At 42.6% G+C, this 13393-nt stretch overlaps 1 protein-coding gene and 1 long non-coding RNA gene across 3 annotated transcripts; one reads left to right on the top strand and one right to left on the bottom strand.

Annotated features, from left to right (window-relative positions):
• Window positions 1–536: 536 nt before the first annotated feature.
• LOC124677884 lies at window positions 537–1868 on the top strand. Its single transcript, XR_006994265.1, has 2 exons — window positions 537–678; window positions 1416–1868. It is a non-coding gene; the product is annotated as an uncharacterized LOC124677884 (long non-coding RNA).
• A 4781-nt stretch (window positions 1869–6649) lies between these two features.
• Window positions 6650–8317, bottom strand: LOC124678723 (putative F-box protein At4g22180). Of its 2 annotated transcripts, XM_047214587.1 has the most exons (2): window positions 7153–8317; window positions 6981–7079 (listed from the first exon to the last, which is right to left on the bottom strand). In XM_047214587.1, exons 1-2 carry the CDS (start codon window positions 8249–8251, stop codon window positions 7009–7011), a joined length of 1170 nt encoding a protein of 389 aa, XP_047070543.1. In that variant the 5' UTR covers window positions 8252–8317; the 3' UTR covers window positions 6981–7008. The 2 variants fall into 2 exon arrangements, with proteins under 2 accessions (XP_047070542.1, XP_047070543.1); XM_047214586.1 differs by having other exon boundaries at window positions 6650–8317.
• Between the last annotated feature and the right edge of the window lie 5076 nt (window positions 8318–13393).

Consider the following 13393-nt stretch of genomic DNA (forward strand, 5'->3'; position numbering starts at 1 on the left):
ATAGTTATGAGAAACAACGGTGCATACTTCTAAAACAATGGTACAACAAAAATCGTGTTTTAAGTCAAACCAATTTATTTTAGACCCGGTGCAACGCACGGGCACTTTTGCTAGTAGATAAAAAAAGAATCCCCGATAGAAACGAACGAACCCTTGCTCGCTTCCCACCAGCGCCCGCCGCAGCCCCGCAGACGCCGCCGAAGCCGCAGCCCCGCAGACGCAGCCGCAGCCCCGCAGCCGCCGCCGCCGCCTCCCCGCCGTCGCCATCCCTCCCCCCGTCGAGTGGGATCACGGCCCCGACCTCTCCGCCGCCGCCGCAGTCGCCGCCCGTCGCGGGGACTCATGGCCCCGGCCTCTCTGTCGAACCCCCCTCTCCTCCGTCGCAGCTGCGAGCCGCCGCGCCCTCCCCCCGTCGCAGGCCCGTCTTGTCCGTCGCAGCCGCGAGCCGCCGACCGCCATTGCCGCCCCCTCCCTCCGTCACGGGGATCGCTTGGAGATTCACTGCCCCGTCATCTCCATTGCAGCCCCCACCCCTCCGTCACGGGGATCGCCGGGGGAGTCACGGACCAGTCCCCTCCGTAGCGGGAATCGGCCGGAGCGTCGCTGGGATCGCCGGGAGTATCCAACCCCTACCTGACGAGTCCACGTCGAATCCTTCAATCGCTTCTGTGGCCGTTGGTAAGCTCCGATTCATAAAAAATAATACTGCATTACGACTAGCATATTGCTTGTTCTTCGCTACGGAACCACAGTATTAACTACAACACTAAGATTTGAACACAAAGTGCCATCATGTTTGTTTTTCTTTTCATTGCCTCGAGATTCAGTTAGCATGTGAATTTACATAGGAGCTAGACTGTATTCTGAAACATTGTAGATAGTTGAATTATTTCTTCTCTTGATTCTTGTGGACATAAGAATTGAAGGCTGGAGCTAGAGTCTGAGACCGTTGTTGCTTCTTGTTGATACGCAGCCGTTGTCTATTTTTATGTATATTGCTCAGCTCGTAATGTCTATGGATACTCTGTGAGTTGTGCAACTGTGCTTGGACATCCATTGTATCTTCATCGTACTACAATTTCTTAAAGATATATCAGTTTTCATTTTACTCACCGGCTCAAATAAATTTGAGTGGAAAAATACTAGTTGGCAAGTCAGCTCCTAGGCAACTTGATTTGAGTGGAAAAATAAATTTCTAGTAAATAACTTGGAAAGTGTAAAACTCATGGTAAGCTGTGTCACCTGTGGCCTATCAATATGCAGGTTGAGCATTCTAAATAGTACTTTGTCAGTTTGTGTTTTCCAGCTGTTTCATTTCCCATTGAGGTGCTTGACGATTAGGGGCTGAAGCAACCTGATAACTTGCGTTGGTTCCGGGATATAAATAAAAATAGCTGAAGCACCCTTTTCTGCAGCTGGATAGAAGCAGTTGGAAGGAAGGCCCACAGTTCTCTGACGTTGGGCTGACGAGATATTGTTTCTTCCAGTACATCTACATCTCTTGGACTGCTTTGCTGCTATCAGGCTATCACAAATTAATATTGATGGCTCCTTCGGTAGCAAGCTGAGGGATGTGGTTCTTTTAATTAATCCATACATTCAGAACACCAGCTATGCGTGTATGTATGTATGTATAAATAATCTGTTTGTGTGTTATACGTGTATGTATATAAACAATGAGTTCTTTGCTCACTCAAGTGAAGAGTAGACAGGACACTGAAATATGGTGAACTCTGAATCTTTCAGGCGTACATTTGAGTTTTAAGTCTGTTGTGTATATTATCTTTGCTGGACTGCTTTGGTGTTGTAACAGATGTATAATTGAACCGAACTAAAGGAACCTTTGCAATACAGTTTTGCTGAGGCTTATCTACAATATGTACTATAACTGAACTAATAATAGACAGAGAAATAGGATGTGAGCTATGTGCTTCATTGCAGTACTGCTTGGCTCTTATGGTTCCATCAGACCAGTCTAAGATGCCACAGTTGGCCGGTAACCTTTCTTATTCATGTACACCAGTACACTTTCCGCCTTGCTCAAATCTCCCTATTTTCCGTAAGCCATGACAAGCATCAAAAAGTACATCTCACTAATGTCCCACCAATGTTGTGTTCCAAGCCATTCAAGAATCTGATGAAAGAAAAGGTGCATACATTGAAATATTTCAGAAATTAGTTACACAGGAAATATTTCACAAATTAGGTACGCAGGAAGTAAACCAAGGTGCAGACAAGTCCAATAATTAGTGGCATTTTCTTGCAAATATACAAATGCTTTTTACACACATATTTTTTTACCATTGTGTATGTAGGAAATTAGGTGTAAGCAAAGGGCTACCCTAGCTAGCGATCGGTTGCTTCAATCAAATTGAGCGATCGGTTTAGGACATAATTTTTTTCTATTTTAGGAACGTTTTGGATTGTAGTATATCCTATTTCAGGAAAGTTCGTACGTATGTAGAGTGAACAAATCTGATGACGTAAGCGAGAATCTTTCTGAATTGAAAATTCAAAACGTTTTATCTCACAAACGACAACTCCGATTTAAGATCTGTTTTCACCTATGAGTCGGTCTCGTCGAGATCTTCAAAACTAGCACCCATGTTTATATGTTTCGACAAACTTTTTTTCGGGCTAAAAGTTATCAACCCTCTCTGTCTCCGTATTTGAGTGATCAACGGTGAATATATAAAATTATCAACATAGTGCAGGCTATTGAGGGAAAGTTCTGCATGCATGCACAAATAGACGAATCTGCTGATGTCAGCGGAATCTTTTCCAAATTTGAAAATTCAAAATATTTTATCTCACAAACGACAACTCCAAATTAAGATCTGTTTTCACCTATGAGTCGGTCTCAACGAGATCTTCAAAACTAGCACCCATGTTGATATGTTTCGAGAAACTTTTTTCTGGCTAAAAGTTATCAACCCTCTCTATCTGAATAATCAACCCCTCCGTACTAGAGTGATCAACGGTGAATGTATAAAATTATCAACCTAGTGCAGGCTATTGAGTGAAAGTTCTGCATGCATGCACGAAAAGACGAATCTGCTGATATCAGCGAAATCTTTTCCAAATTTGTAAATTCAAAACGTTTTATCTCACAAACGACAACTCCAAATTAAGATTCGCTTTCACCTATGAGTCGGTCTCGACGAGATCTTCAAAATTAGCACCCATGTTGATATGTTTCGAGAAACTTTTTTTTGGGCAAAAAGTTATCAACCCTCTCTATCTGAATAATCAACCCCTCCGTACTTGAGTGATCAACGGTAAATGTATAAAATTATTAACCCCAAAGTTAATTTTATTTGAAACAGTTTAGCGATTTTCTTTTAGTTTAGAAGCTATCAATCCGGTGTCCTGTTATTTATCAACAGTAAATATAACTAACTACCAACCCTAAAAATCTAATTTTATTTCGAATATTTTGGCGACTCTTTTTAGTTTACAAGTTATCAACCCGGTGCCCCGTTATTTATCAATGGTAATTATAAATAACTACCAACCCTAAAAAGTATTCCATTTAGAATATTTTAGCGAACATTTTTTTATTTTACAAGCTATCAACCCGGTGCCTCGTTATTTATCAACGATAAATATAAATAAATAATAACCCTAAAAATTATTTCATTTAGAATATTTTAGCGACTCTCTTTTAGTTTAGAAGCTATCAACCCGGTGACCCGCTATTTATCAATGGTAAATATAAATAAATATCAACCCTAAAAATTTAGTTTAATTTAAAATATGTAGCGACTCTTTTTTTGTTTACAAGTTATCAACCCGGTGCCCCGTTATTTATCAACGGTAAATATAAAAACCTAGCAACCCTAAAAAGTAATTTTCATTTAGAATATTTTAGCAACTTTTGATAGCTTACAACTTAAAACAGTACTTAATTTGAGTAGCAAGTGGTAGTTCATTTGAGTTGCAAGTGGATCTTTCCACCCGTTATTTTCCCCCTTAAAAACCACTTGCCCGAAAAAGGGAATTGCAAAAGGACCCCATTAAATATGAATTACCGTACGAAAATAAAACCCAAAAGGGAATTGCAAAAAGAGAATTGAGAGTCTGTCTCGTGCTGAAGAAAAAAAGTGAGATGCTATGTGTATGCATGCAACAACTTATGAAAGAGTGTTGAAAAGTTGGCTCATTAAATGCAAATCCATGAGATGCTTTGTGCATGTGCGTGCATGTAGTGTGAACGCTCTTGGCTGCATGCAATTTGCAAAGTAGTAATACAAGCTATTAGTGTGAACACGTGTGAACGCAATTAAAACACTATGCAATAAAAAGGGAATTGAGTCGCGCTTTCGCGCGAGCGCTCCGCGCCGACAGAAACCGATCGCTCGAGCGAGCGATTGACAGGGAGGGGATTCGGTAAGCAAACTCCATTCCACTCAGAACTGTGTAGTACTAGGCTATGCAAACGTGTATGTAATACTACCCAGTTCCAAGTTCCAACACTAACTTTGATACCACCAAGAGGAGAGATCAAATAAACTCAAGCAGTTAAATGCTTCTACACGTTGGATCCTCGTGGAGAAGTATCTGCCTGGAAAGGACATACAACACTTGATAAACCAGTAAACCTGGGCAATGCAATAATACAAACTTATGCAACAATAACTACTGTACCATATTGTGCCTTAGAGCTGTTCACATCAAACTTCTGTGTCTTTCCCTGTCCTAAATGAGAAACTTATTAAAATTGGTAAGATGGAAGATATTTAAAATGCAAAACTGTTTAGACTGGTTACATCGTTGTACTGTGTACTCATACAAGAACAGTTTGAATCAAAGCGACAGTGAGTGAAGCTTCAGTTCATCAATCTCAAGCAATTCAGTTTCAGTTTATTGAACTACAGCTGAATTGAATGGTTCTTACTAAATCTCAAACAACAAAGACCATAACAGATATTGTAGGAGTAATTGGCATAACAATGAAGTATGAAGACGTTATTAGACACTGACTTAGTGCACATTTTAGCGTGTTAAAATACTGTAGGAGTAATTGGCATAACTAATCATGGTTCACAAACATCTGAAGATTGTCAGGTAAAATTTTTGGTCGGGGATTAATCAGAGAACAACACAGATGAATAATCAGCGAGAGCTTGCAATTATGTATGATCTGAGTTATAGGTAAACACCATGTGTAGGTCTCAAAGCAATATCAGCCATGTAACCATGTTTTTTTCTGGATTAAGACTTTACGACCATGCTGATTCAATGATTGAAATATTGTTTCCACCACTCTATATACAGAGAATAGGTCGCTGAGCACATCAATGGGCACACTATGTTTTACCTGATGCATCACCACGGTAGACGCCTGGAGGTCTTCCTCACGTTCATGGTGTTCTTGTACAGGCTGGAGAACGAAAACATTGCCGCAAGCTGCAGGGGCCTTCCGTTGAACATGTCACAGGCACGGAGCCTCCTCCTTCCTCGCCTAACGCCGGCGGCAGGCTCCATCGGACCACCCCGACAGCTACCCAATTTCCCACCGATGTCCCACAATCCACGACGCCCCTATTCCTTCCTCTCCTAGAGCCGGCGGCCGGCTCCGTGGTGGTTCCCCGCTGCCGATCCTATCGATCCCCGACGCCGATCCTATCAATCCCCGACGCGCCTGCTTCTCCTCGACTAGCGCTGGCGGCCGACTCTGTTCTGCCGCCTGGACAACCACGCGGGGATCGCCGGGAGAACTGGAGAAGAGAACCGGTGAGTGATTGAGAAGATGTGTGCATATATCTCAATTGTTTGTTGCTTTAAGATTCGTGCAGTCTTATCCGGTGCTTGTACCAGGCAAAAGGATGATCCTCTTTTATAATATTCGCAAAGTATATTAGAAGTTCCGGTCCTACATATTTTGGTTCCGGTCCCATATTTTGGGTTCCATCAGTTTGGTTCCGTCTATTTGCCACCGTTAGATTGAGGTGAATAGACAGTTATTAAAAATGCCAATCACTCTAAAACTTGTAATCTTATTTAGTATTCAATGTATGCAGCAATATGCAGAGTTATGAACCATATACAGAGTTATGAACAACAATGGCGATTAACATCCACCAATATTCATGCTTGGTATAACTGTTACACCTAACTCAAAGCACTGTTACCCACACAATTATGAATGACAATGTCGATCAATGCAGCCTCTGCTGATGATGTAAGGAGGCTTCCATTACCTGCATTCTTTGCAATCATTAACAGCATATACCCCCTCTGTCCCACAATATAAGATGTTATTACAACCAATATAGGTTGTAATTGATTGTAATAACATCTTAATTACAGGACGGACAAATACCTGGAACTAAGCATGTTCAGGGTTGGTCCAAAACCGTTCGACCTGCCGACCAAAACACAAACCAAACAGGTTTCATGCTTCGTGGACATGCTGGGCTGAGACAGGTTACCTGCATCTCTCGCAATCATCAACCATATACTAACTAGCAAATGCCTGGAATAACCTGCATCCCTAGCATCAAGTTTCAAGAGTTTCTGTTGTAAAGGCAAAATACACAATCAAATGCACACGCATGATAGGGAAATGGGAAGAAAATCAAAGACGCAACAAACATATTTATCGATTTTTCTATTGAAAAATAAACTGTGTGAAGTACATGATTATAACAGGGGTAAACAAAGAAAAACTCAAACTAATTATTCAACTGCTCAAAGCTAGTGTGTACAACTGGGGTCAAGCGACCATGATGCACGCACAGTCCAAGTGGCCCTTTGAGTAGTTTGTCCATGACTTTCTCTAGGAAGCCCAAATCCGCAATAACCTAGCAAACCACCCTACTGTTAACTTAGTGAACTCATCAAGGATTTTTCAATCCACTCGTGAAGCCATGTCCATCTTTCTAAGATCAGGTGTAACCCAAATAGGAGCCGGGAAGTTGGAGAAGAGCTGATGAGACACAACTTCTTCCTTGTTGTTATCATCCAAGTTGAGAATTCCCATATCACGATGATTATTCTTCAATCTCAATGTCCATAACACATTATCATCAGTAAAGTAGACATGATTTGCCTTGAGAGACGGATATTCTCCAGCACTGAGACAAAGTGACTGATTATGTCCAAGAAACAACACATGGTCATGCAAGCAATTGATTTTCTTAAGCTTACTTCTTTTAAGGTCAAATTTATATATTTCATATTCCGTAGTGTTCCAAAACACAGATGCCCCTGGTTCAGGTTCTACATCATGATCCTCACAGATTCTCCAAATCAGCAGCAGATCGCCCCATGGAGCTTGAGCAATGTACATGTACCCACAGCCATACACATTGCGCACTTGCATAATCATCTCCACTGTAACAGCAGGTCCACTACTAAAATCAAAAACATGAACTTCTCCAAATCCAGTCACTGCATACAACATGCCATCCTTGTAAGTGCAGTCCTCATAGGCATCATGGGGTGGAAGCCAGGTCCACTTATCATCCCCTACTCTTGTGAAAGAAAGCTGCTGCTTTGGATTGTGGATGAGAACCACCATGTAGCTTCCTGTGGATGTATCAGGGAACACAAACGCCTTATAGTGGAGTTCATCCCGCAGCTTGTCAAGATCATAAATAGATGGCGAGTTATAAGCAGCACGCGTTCCAGTGTGCCATGACAATTCATACTTGTGTAGATCACCGTACTCATCGAAGATGGGCTTCACCTGCTCGATGGTGATCACTGAAGGTAGCGCAATCTGTTCACATGTGATCGGGTTGACAAGATGCATCTCAGATCTTTCATCAACAGTAATCAGCCAGCCATGAGAGGACCCTATCAAACACCTAGTGCGGATAGGTGGATCCGGAAGAGTTAACTTGTACGATCTCTTTTCACTGAGGCTGTAGAGGTAAGCAGAGCTATCGTCAGCAGATTCAGAAGTATAGAGAAGGCACGGCGTCTGAGATAGTTTATACAGCCCAAGGCTTTGTAGGCTGGTATATGCAGAGTGCCAAGAGGGGCAGACGGCGCCAACACGTATGAGGTCAGGGATTTCAAGGGTGGCAAAGATATCCATCAAGATGTCCTGAGGCAGCTCTCGCAATGTGCCCACGATAGTCTCGGTCAGCAGTGGATCAACATCTTTGCATAGTTTCTTCGGTGAACTGGGAGTGTAGCCTAGCAGCCTTGGCAAAGCTCTGAAGACTAGGGAGCACAAATGTGTGCGCTGTATAGCTAGACTCCCTAAGCTCATTACCGAGGCAACACTACATAACTCCATGGGATCAGGGTCTCTCTGTCAAGATTGGAACTTCGCCAAACAGACAAATCTCTTCAGTAACAGAGGGAAGACACGCTCCTGGCTAAATTCCTAAGTTGCAAAGACCGGATGCTTGGACAGACCAGACAAAAAAAATCAATAACTCCCTTAGTTGCAAAGATCTGATGCTTGGACAAACCAGACAAATTTCTTCAATGACTCCGTTAGCTGCAGAGACCTGATGGTTGGACAAACCTGACAAAATTTCTTCAGTAACTTGGATGGAGCACAGAGAGGAATCTCCTGCCTACACTTATACTATATATCACCAATCATGGAGGCCTCCGAATTCGAATAGGTCAAGCAAATCCGAGTCCAAGAACGAAACGGATATCAAGGGCCCGAAAGTTTGGTACTTGCTGGAGAAATTTGTAGACCCGCTCGGTTTCTTCTCCGATTCCAAATTCCCCCTGCCAAGTTAGGGCTGAAGGCGACAAGAGGGGATTAATCTGCTTGGGGAGGGGGGAGCAACTGCTGGGAGAAGCAACCTGGCTTCGCGCCGCCGTCGCCGGCGGTGGCGACGGGAGGAGACTGGAGTGGTGGAGCGGCGGAGTAGTATGAAAAGTTCCTGGACGCCTTCTTTCAGTAAGCTAGCAGGTAATAATCAATACACATAATTTTTCAGTTTGGTAATCTGGAGCCAACATCTTTCCAATAGTGCTTTTTGCAATTTTCAGACTGGAGGCCCACCAGACCATTCCTGAACATGATATTTTTGTGCCCCAATTCGTACGACAATTCCTGAACATGTACGCACGCCAATTCGTGTGCCAGGGACGGATTGTTTTGGGTGTCGTACATGGATGGTATGAAATCTATCGTATGTACTCTCCGTTTTTCTTTAGTTCGTGTCGTTAAAATTAAAAATTGTCAAATTTAACCTAAAATATGGAAAAAAAATTAACAACTACAATACCAAAGAAATATAATATGACAAAATATAGTTTATAGCGATTCTAATACTATAGATTATACATTATAGATGTTAATATTTTTTATGAAATATTTAGTTAAATTTTACAAAATTTGACTTTGACTAAATGTAGAATGCAATCTAATTGTGAACGGAAGGAGTATAGAGGTGCTCCCGCCTGGGGATCAACAAACAAACCTTTATATGGAGTAAAATAGATCAAAGGTCACTGAATTTAAACTCTTTTTCGCCTTAGCCACCGTGTTGAACCACCGGCGAGTGGCTCCATCCATCATCAGGGGCAGGTACCGAGCGGCGAATAGCTTGGAGTGCCCGGCGATTCCCATAGCCATGGTGTATGCATTGATCCACACCCCCGGGTCGACGGTGGTGTCGTATTTCTCGATGTCGCGGGGGCCCTTGAACCCCGGAGGGTAAGGCTCTCCTCGGACCATGGGGCCGGAGCATGTTGGGTCGGACCATGGGGCCGGAGCATGTTGGGCCGAATTGAGAGAACGAGCTGCGACGAGCTTGCTCCACTTGCAACTCTTGGTCGTGGCGATTGGCGATGCTATTGTTGATGTTGATGCGCAAGTCACCCTCCTGGCGTGCATTCGCGATGTGGGTGCACACGTCGATTGGCTGGCCATTGGCGGCGACCATCTAGCGCAATGAACGTGGCTCGACTCGGTTGGTCGAGTGAGCACCTCGCAGGGCAAGCGGTGGGTGAGGAGGACGAGCGACTGGCCGACGAACGCGGGTAGAGGCGCTGATGTCTACGGGAGCTTCTATTCTTGTAGATAGTGTTGGGCCTCCAAGAGCAGAGGTTTGTAGAACAGCAGCAAGTTTCCCTTAAGTGGATCACCCAAGGTTTATCGAACTCAGGGAGGAAGAGGTCAAAGATATCCCTCTCATGCAACCCCGCAACCACAAAGCAAGAAGTCTCTTGTGTCCCCAACACACCTAATAGGTGCACTAGTTCGGCGAAGAGATAGTGAAATACAAGTGGTATGAATGAATATGAGCAAGTGGCAACGGCACCGTAAAAGTGCTTTGCCCGGGACGAGAAACAAGCAAGTAGTAACGCAGCAGTAGTAACGCAAGAAAACAAGAAACAAGCGATAGCGTATTTAGGAACAAGGCCTAGGGAATAGACTTTCACTAGTGGACACTCTCAACTTTGATCACATAACAGAATAGATAGATGCATACTCTACACTCTTTTGTTGGATGATGAACACCATTGCGTAGGATTACACGAACCCTCAATGCCGGAGTTAACAAGCTCCACAATTCAATGTTCATGTTTAAATAACCTTAGAGTGCATGAAAGATCAACACGACTAAACCAAGTACTAACATAGCATGCACACTGTCACCTTCACGCCACGAAAGGAGGAATAGATCACATCAATACTATCATAGCAATAGTTAACTTCATAATCTACAAGAGATCACAATCATAGCCTACGCCAAGTACTAACACGGATGCACACACTGTCACCATTACACCGTGCAGGAGGAATAAATCTACTTTAATAACATCGCTAGAGTAGCACATAGATAAATTGTGATACAAAACACATTGCAATCATAAAGAGATATAAATAAGCACTTCACTACGCCATTCATAACGATGAATAAGTATTCTCGTGAAATATAGCCTAAGAGACCCACACGGTGCACACACTCGTCACCTTTACACACGTGGGACAAGGAGTCTCCGAAGATCACATAAGTAAAACCCACTTGACTAGCATAATGACATCTAGATTACAAGCATCATCATATGAATCTCAATCATGTAAGGCAGCTCATGAGATTATTGTATTGAAGCACATAGGAGAGAGATTAACCACATAGCTACCGGTACAGCCCCGAGCCTCGATGGAGAACTACTCCCTCCTCATGGGAGACATCAGCATTGATGGAGATGGCGGTGGTGTCGATGGAGGAGCCTTCACGATGGCGACGGCTCTAGAAGGTTTCTCGTACCGTGGCTTTTTCGTCTCGTGGTTTTAGGTCGAGGGCCCTTAAATAGGCGAAGAGGCGGCGTCAGAAGGTCGAAGGGGCGCCGACACTATAGGGCGGCGCGGCCAGGGCCTGGGCCGCGCCGGCCTATCATCTGGGGCCTGTGTGGCCCCCCTCTGGCGACTCTCGGGTGTTCTGGATGCTTCCGGGCAAAATAGGAACCTGGGCGTTGATTTCGTCCAATTCCGAGAATATTTCGTTATTAGGATTTCCGAAACCAAAAACAGCAGAAAACAGGAACTGGCCTTTCGGCATCTCGTCAATAGGTTAGTTCCGGAAAACGCATAAATATGACATAAAGTATGTGTAAAACATGTAGATATCATCAATAATGTGGCATGGAACATAAGAAATTATCGATACGTCGGAGACGTATCAGCATCCCTAAGCTTAGTTTCTGCTCGTCCCGAGCAGTGTAAACGATAACAAAGATAATTTCTGGAGTGACATGCCATCATAAACTTGATCATACTATTGTAAGCATATGTAATGAATGCAGCGATCAAAACAATGGTAATGACATGAGTAAACAACTGAATCATAAAGCAAAGACTTTTCATGAATAGCACTTTCAAAACAAGCATCAATAAGTCTTGCATAAGAGTTAACTCATAAAGCAATAAATCAAAGTAAAGGTATTGAAGCAACACAAAGGAAGATTAAGTTTCAGCGGTTGCTTTCAACTTGTAACATGTATATCTCATGGATAATTGTCAACATAGAGTAATATAACAAGTGCAATATGCAAGTATGTAGGAATCAATGCACAGTTCACACAAGTGTTTGCTTCTTGAGGTGGAGAGAGATAGGTGAACTGACTCAACATAAAAGGTAAAAGAATGGTCCTTCACAGAGGAAAAGCATCGATTGCTATATTTGTGCTAGAGCTTTGGTTTTGAAAACATAAAGAGAGCATAAAAGTAAAATTTTGAGAGGTGTTTGTTGTTGTCAACGAATGGTAGTGGGCACTCTAACTACCTTATCAACCAGACTTTCAAGAGCGGCTCCCATGAAGGACGTTATCTCTACCAAGCAAGGTAGATCATCCCTCTTCTCTTTTGTTTACACATGTACTTTAGTTTAGTTTTTCTTTATTTATGGATGACACTCCTCCCAACCTTTTGCTTACACAAGCCATGGCTAACCGAATCCTCGGGTGCCTTCCAACATTCACATACCATGGAGGAGTGTCTATTTGCAAAATTAAGTTGCTTACCGATGAATCAGAGCAAAACATGTGAAGAGAATTATTAATGCAAGTTAATTAATCGGGCTGGGAACCCCATTGCCAGCTCTTTTTACAAAATTATTGGATAAGCGGATGAAGCCACTAGTCCATTGTGAAAGTCCGTCAGAAGTAAATGACAAGATCGAAAGATAAAACACCACATACTTCCTCATGAGCTATAAAACATTGACACAAATCAGAGGTGATAAATTTTGAATTATTTAAAGGTAGCACTCAAGCAATTTACTTTGGAATGACGGAGAAATACCATGTAGTAGGTAGGTATGGTGGACACAAATGGCATAGTGGTTGGCTCAAAGATTTTGGATGCATGAGAAGTATTCCCTCTCGATACAAGGCTTAGGCTAGCAAGGTTATTTGAAACAAACACAAGGATGAACCGGTGCAGCAAAACTCACATAAAAGACATATTGAAAACATTATAAGACTCTACACCGTCTTCCTTGTTGTTCAAAACTCAATACTAGAAATTATCTAGACTTTAGAGGGACCAAATATGCAAACCAAATTTTAGCAAGCTCTATGTATTTCTTCATTAATAGGTGCAAAGTATATGATGCAAGAGCTTAAACATGAGCACAACAATTGCCAAGTATCACATTATTTAAGACATCATACCAATTACTACATGTAGCATTTTCCGTTTCCAACCATATAACAATTAACGAAGCAGTTTCAACCTTCGCCATGAATATTATGAGCTAAGAACACATGTGTTCATATGAACCAGCGGAGCGTGTCTCTCTCCCACACAAGCATTTATTCAAACAAAAACAAAAACAAAAACAAACCGACGCTCCAAGTAAAGTACATAAGATGTGACCGAATAAAAATATAGTTTCAAGAGAAGAAACCTGATAAGTTGTCGATGAAGAAGGGGATGCCTTGGGCATCCCCAAGCTTAGACGCT

Source organism: Lolium rigidum, chromosome 7, assembly GCF_022539505.1.
Source record: "Lolium rigidum isolate FL_2022 chromosome 7, APGP_CSIRO_Lrig_0.1, whole genome shotgun sequence".
In the NCBI taxonomy this organism is placed as follows: domain Eukaryota; kingdom Viridiplantae; phylum Streptophyta; class Magnoliopsida; order Poales; family Poaceae; genus Lolium; species Lolium rigidum.

Excerpts from the sequence above, each read along its gene's own strand:
- LOC124678723 (XM_047214586.1), bottom strand. The coding sequence starts at position 8,251 with ATGGAGTTATGTAGTGTTGCCTCGGTAATGAGCTTAGGGAGTCTAGCT.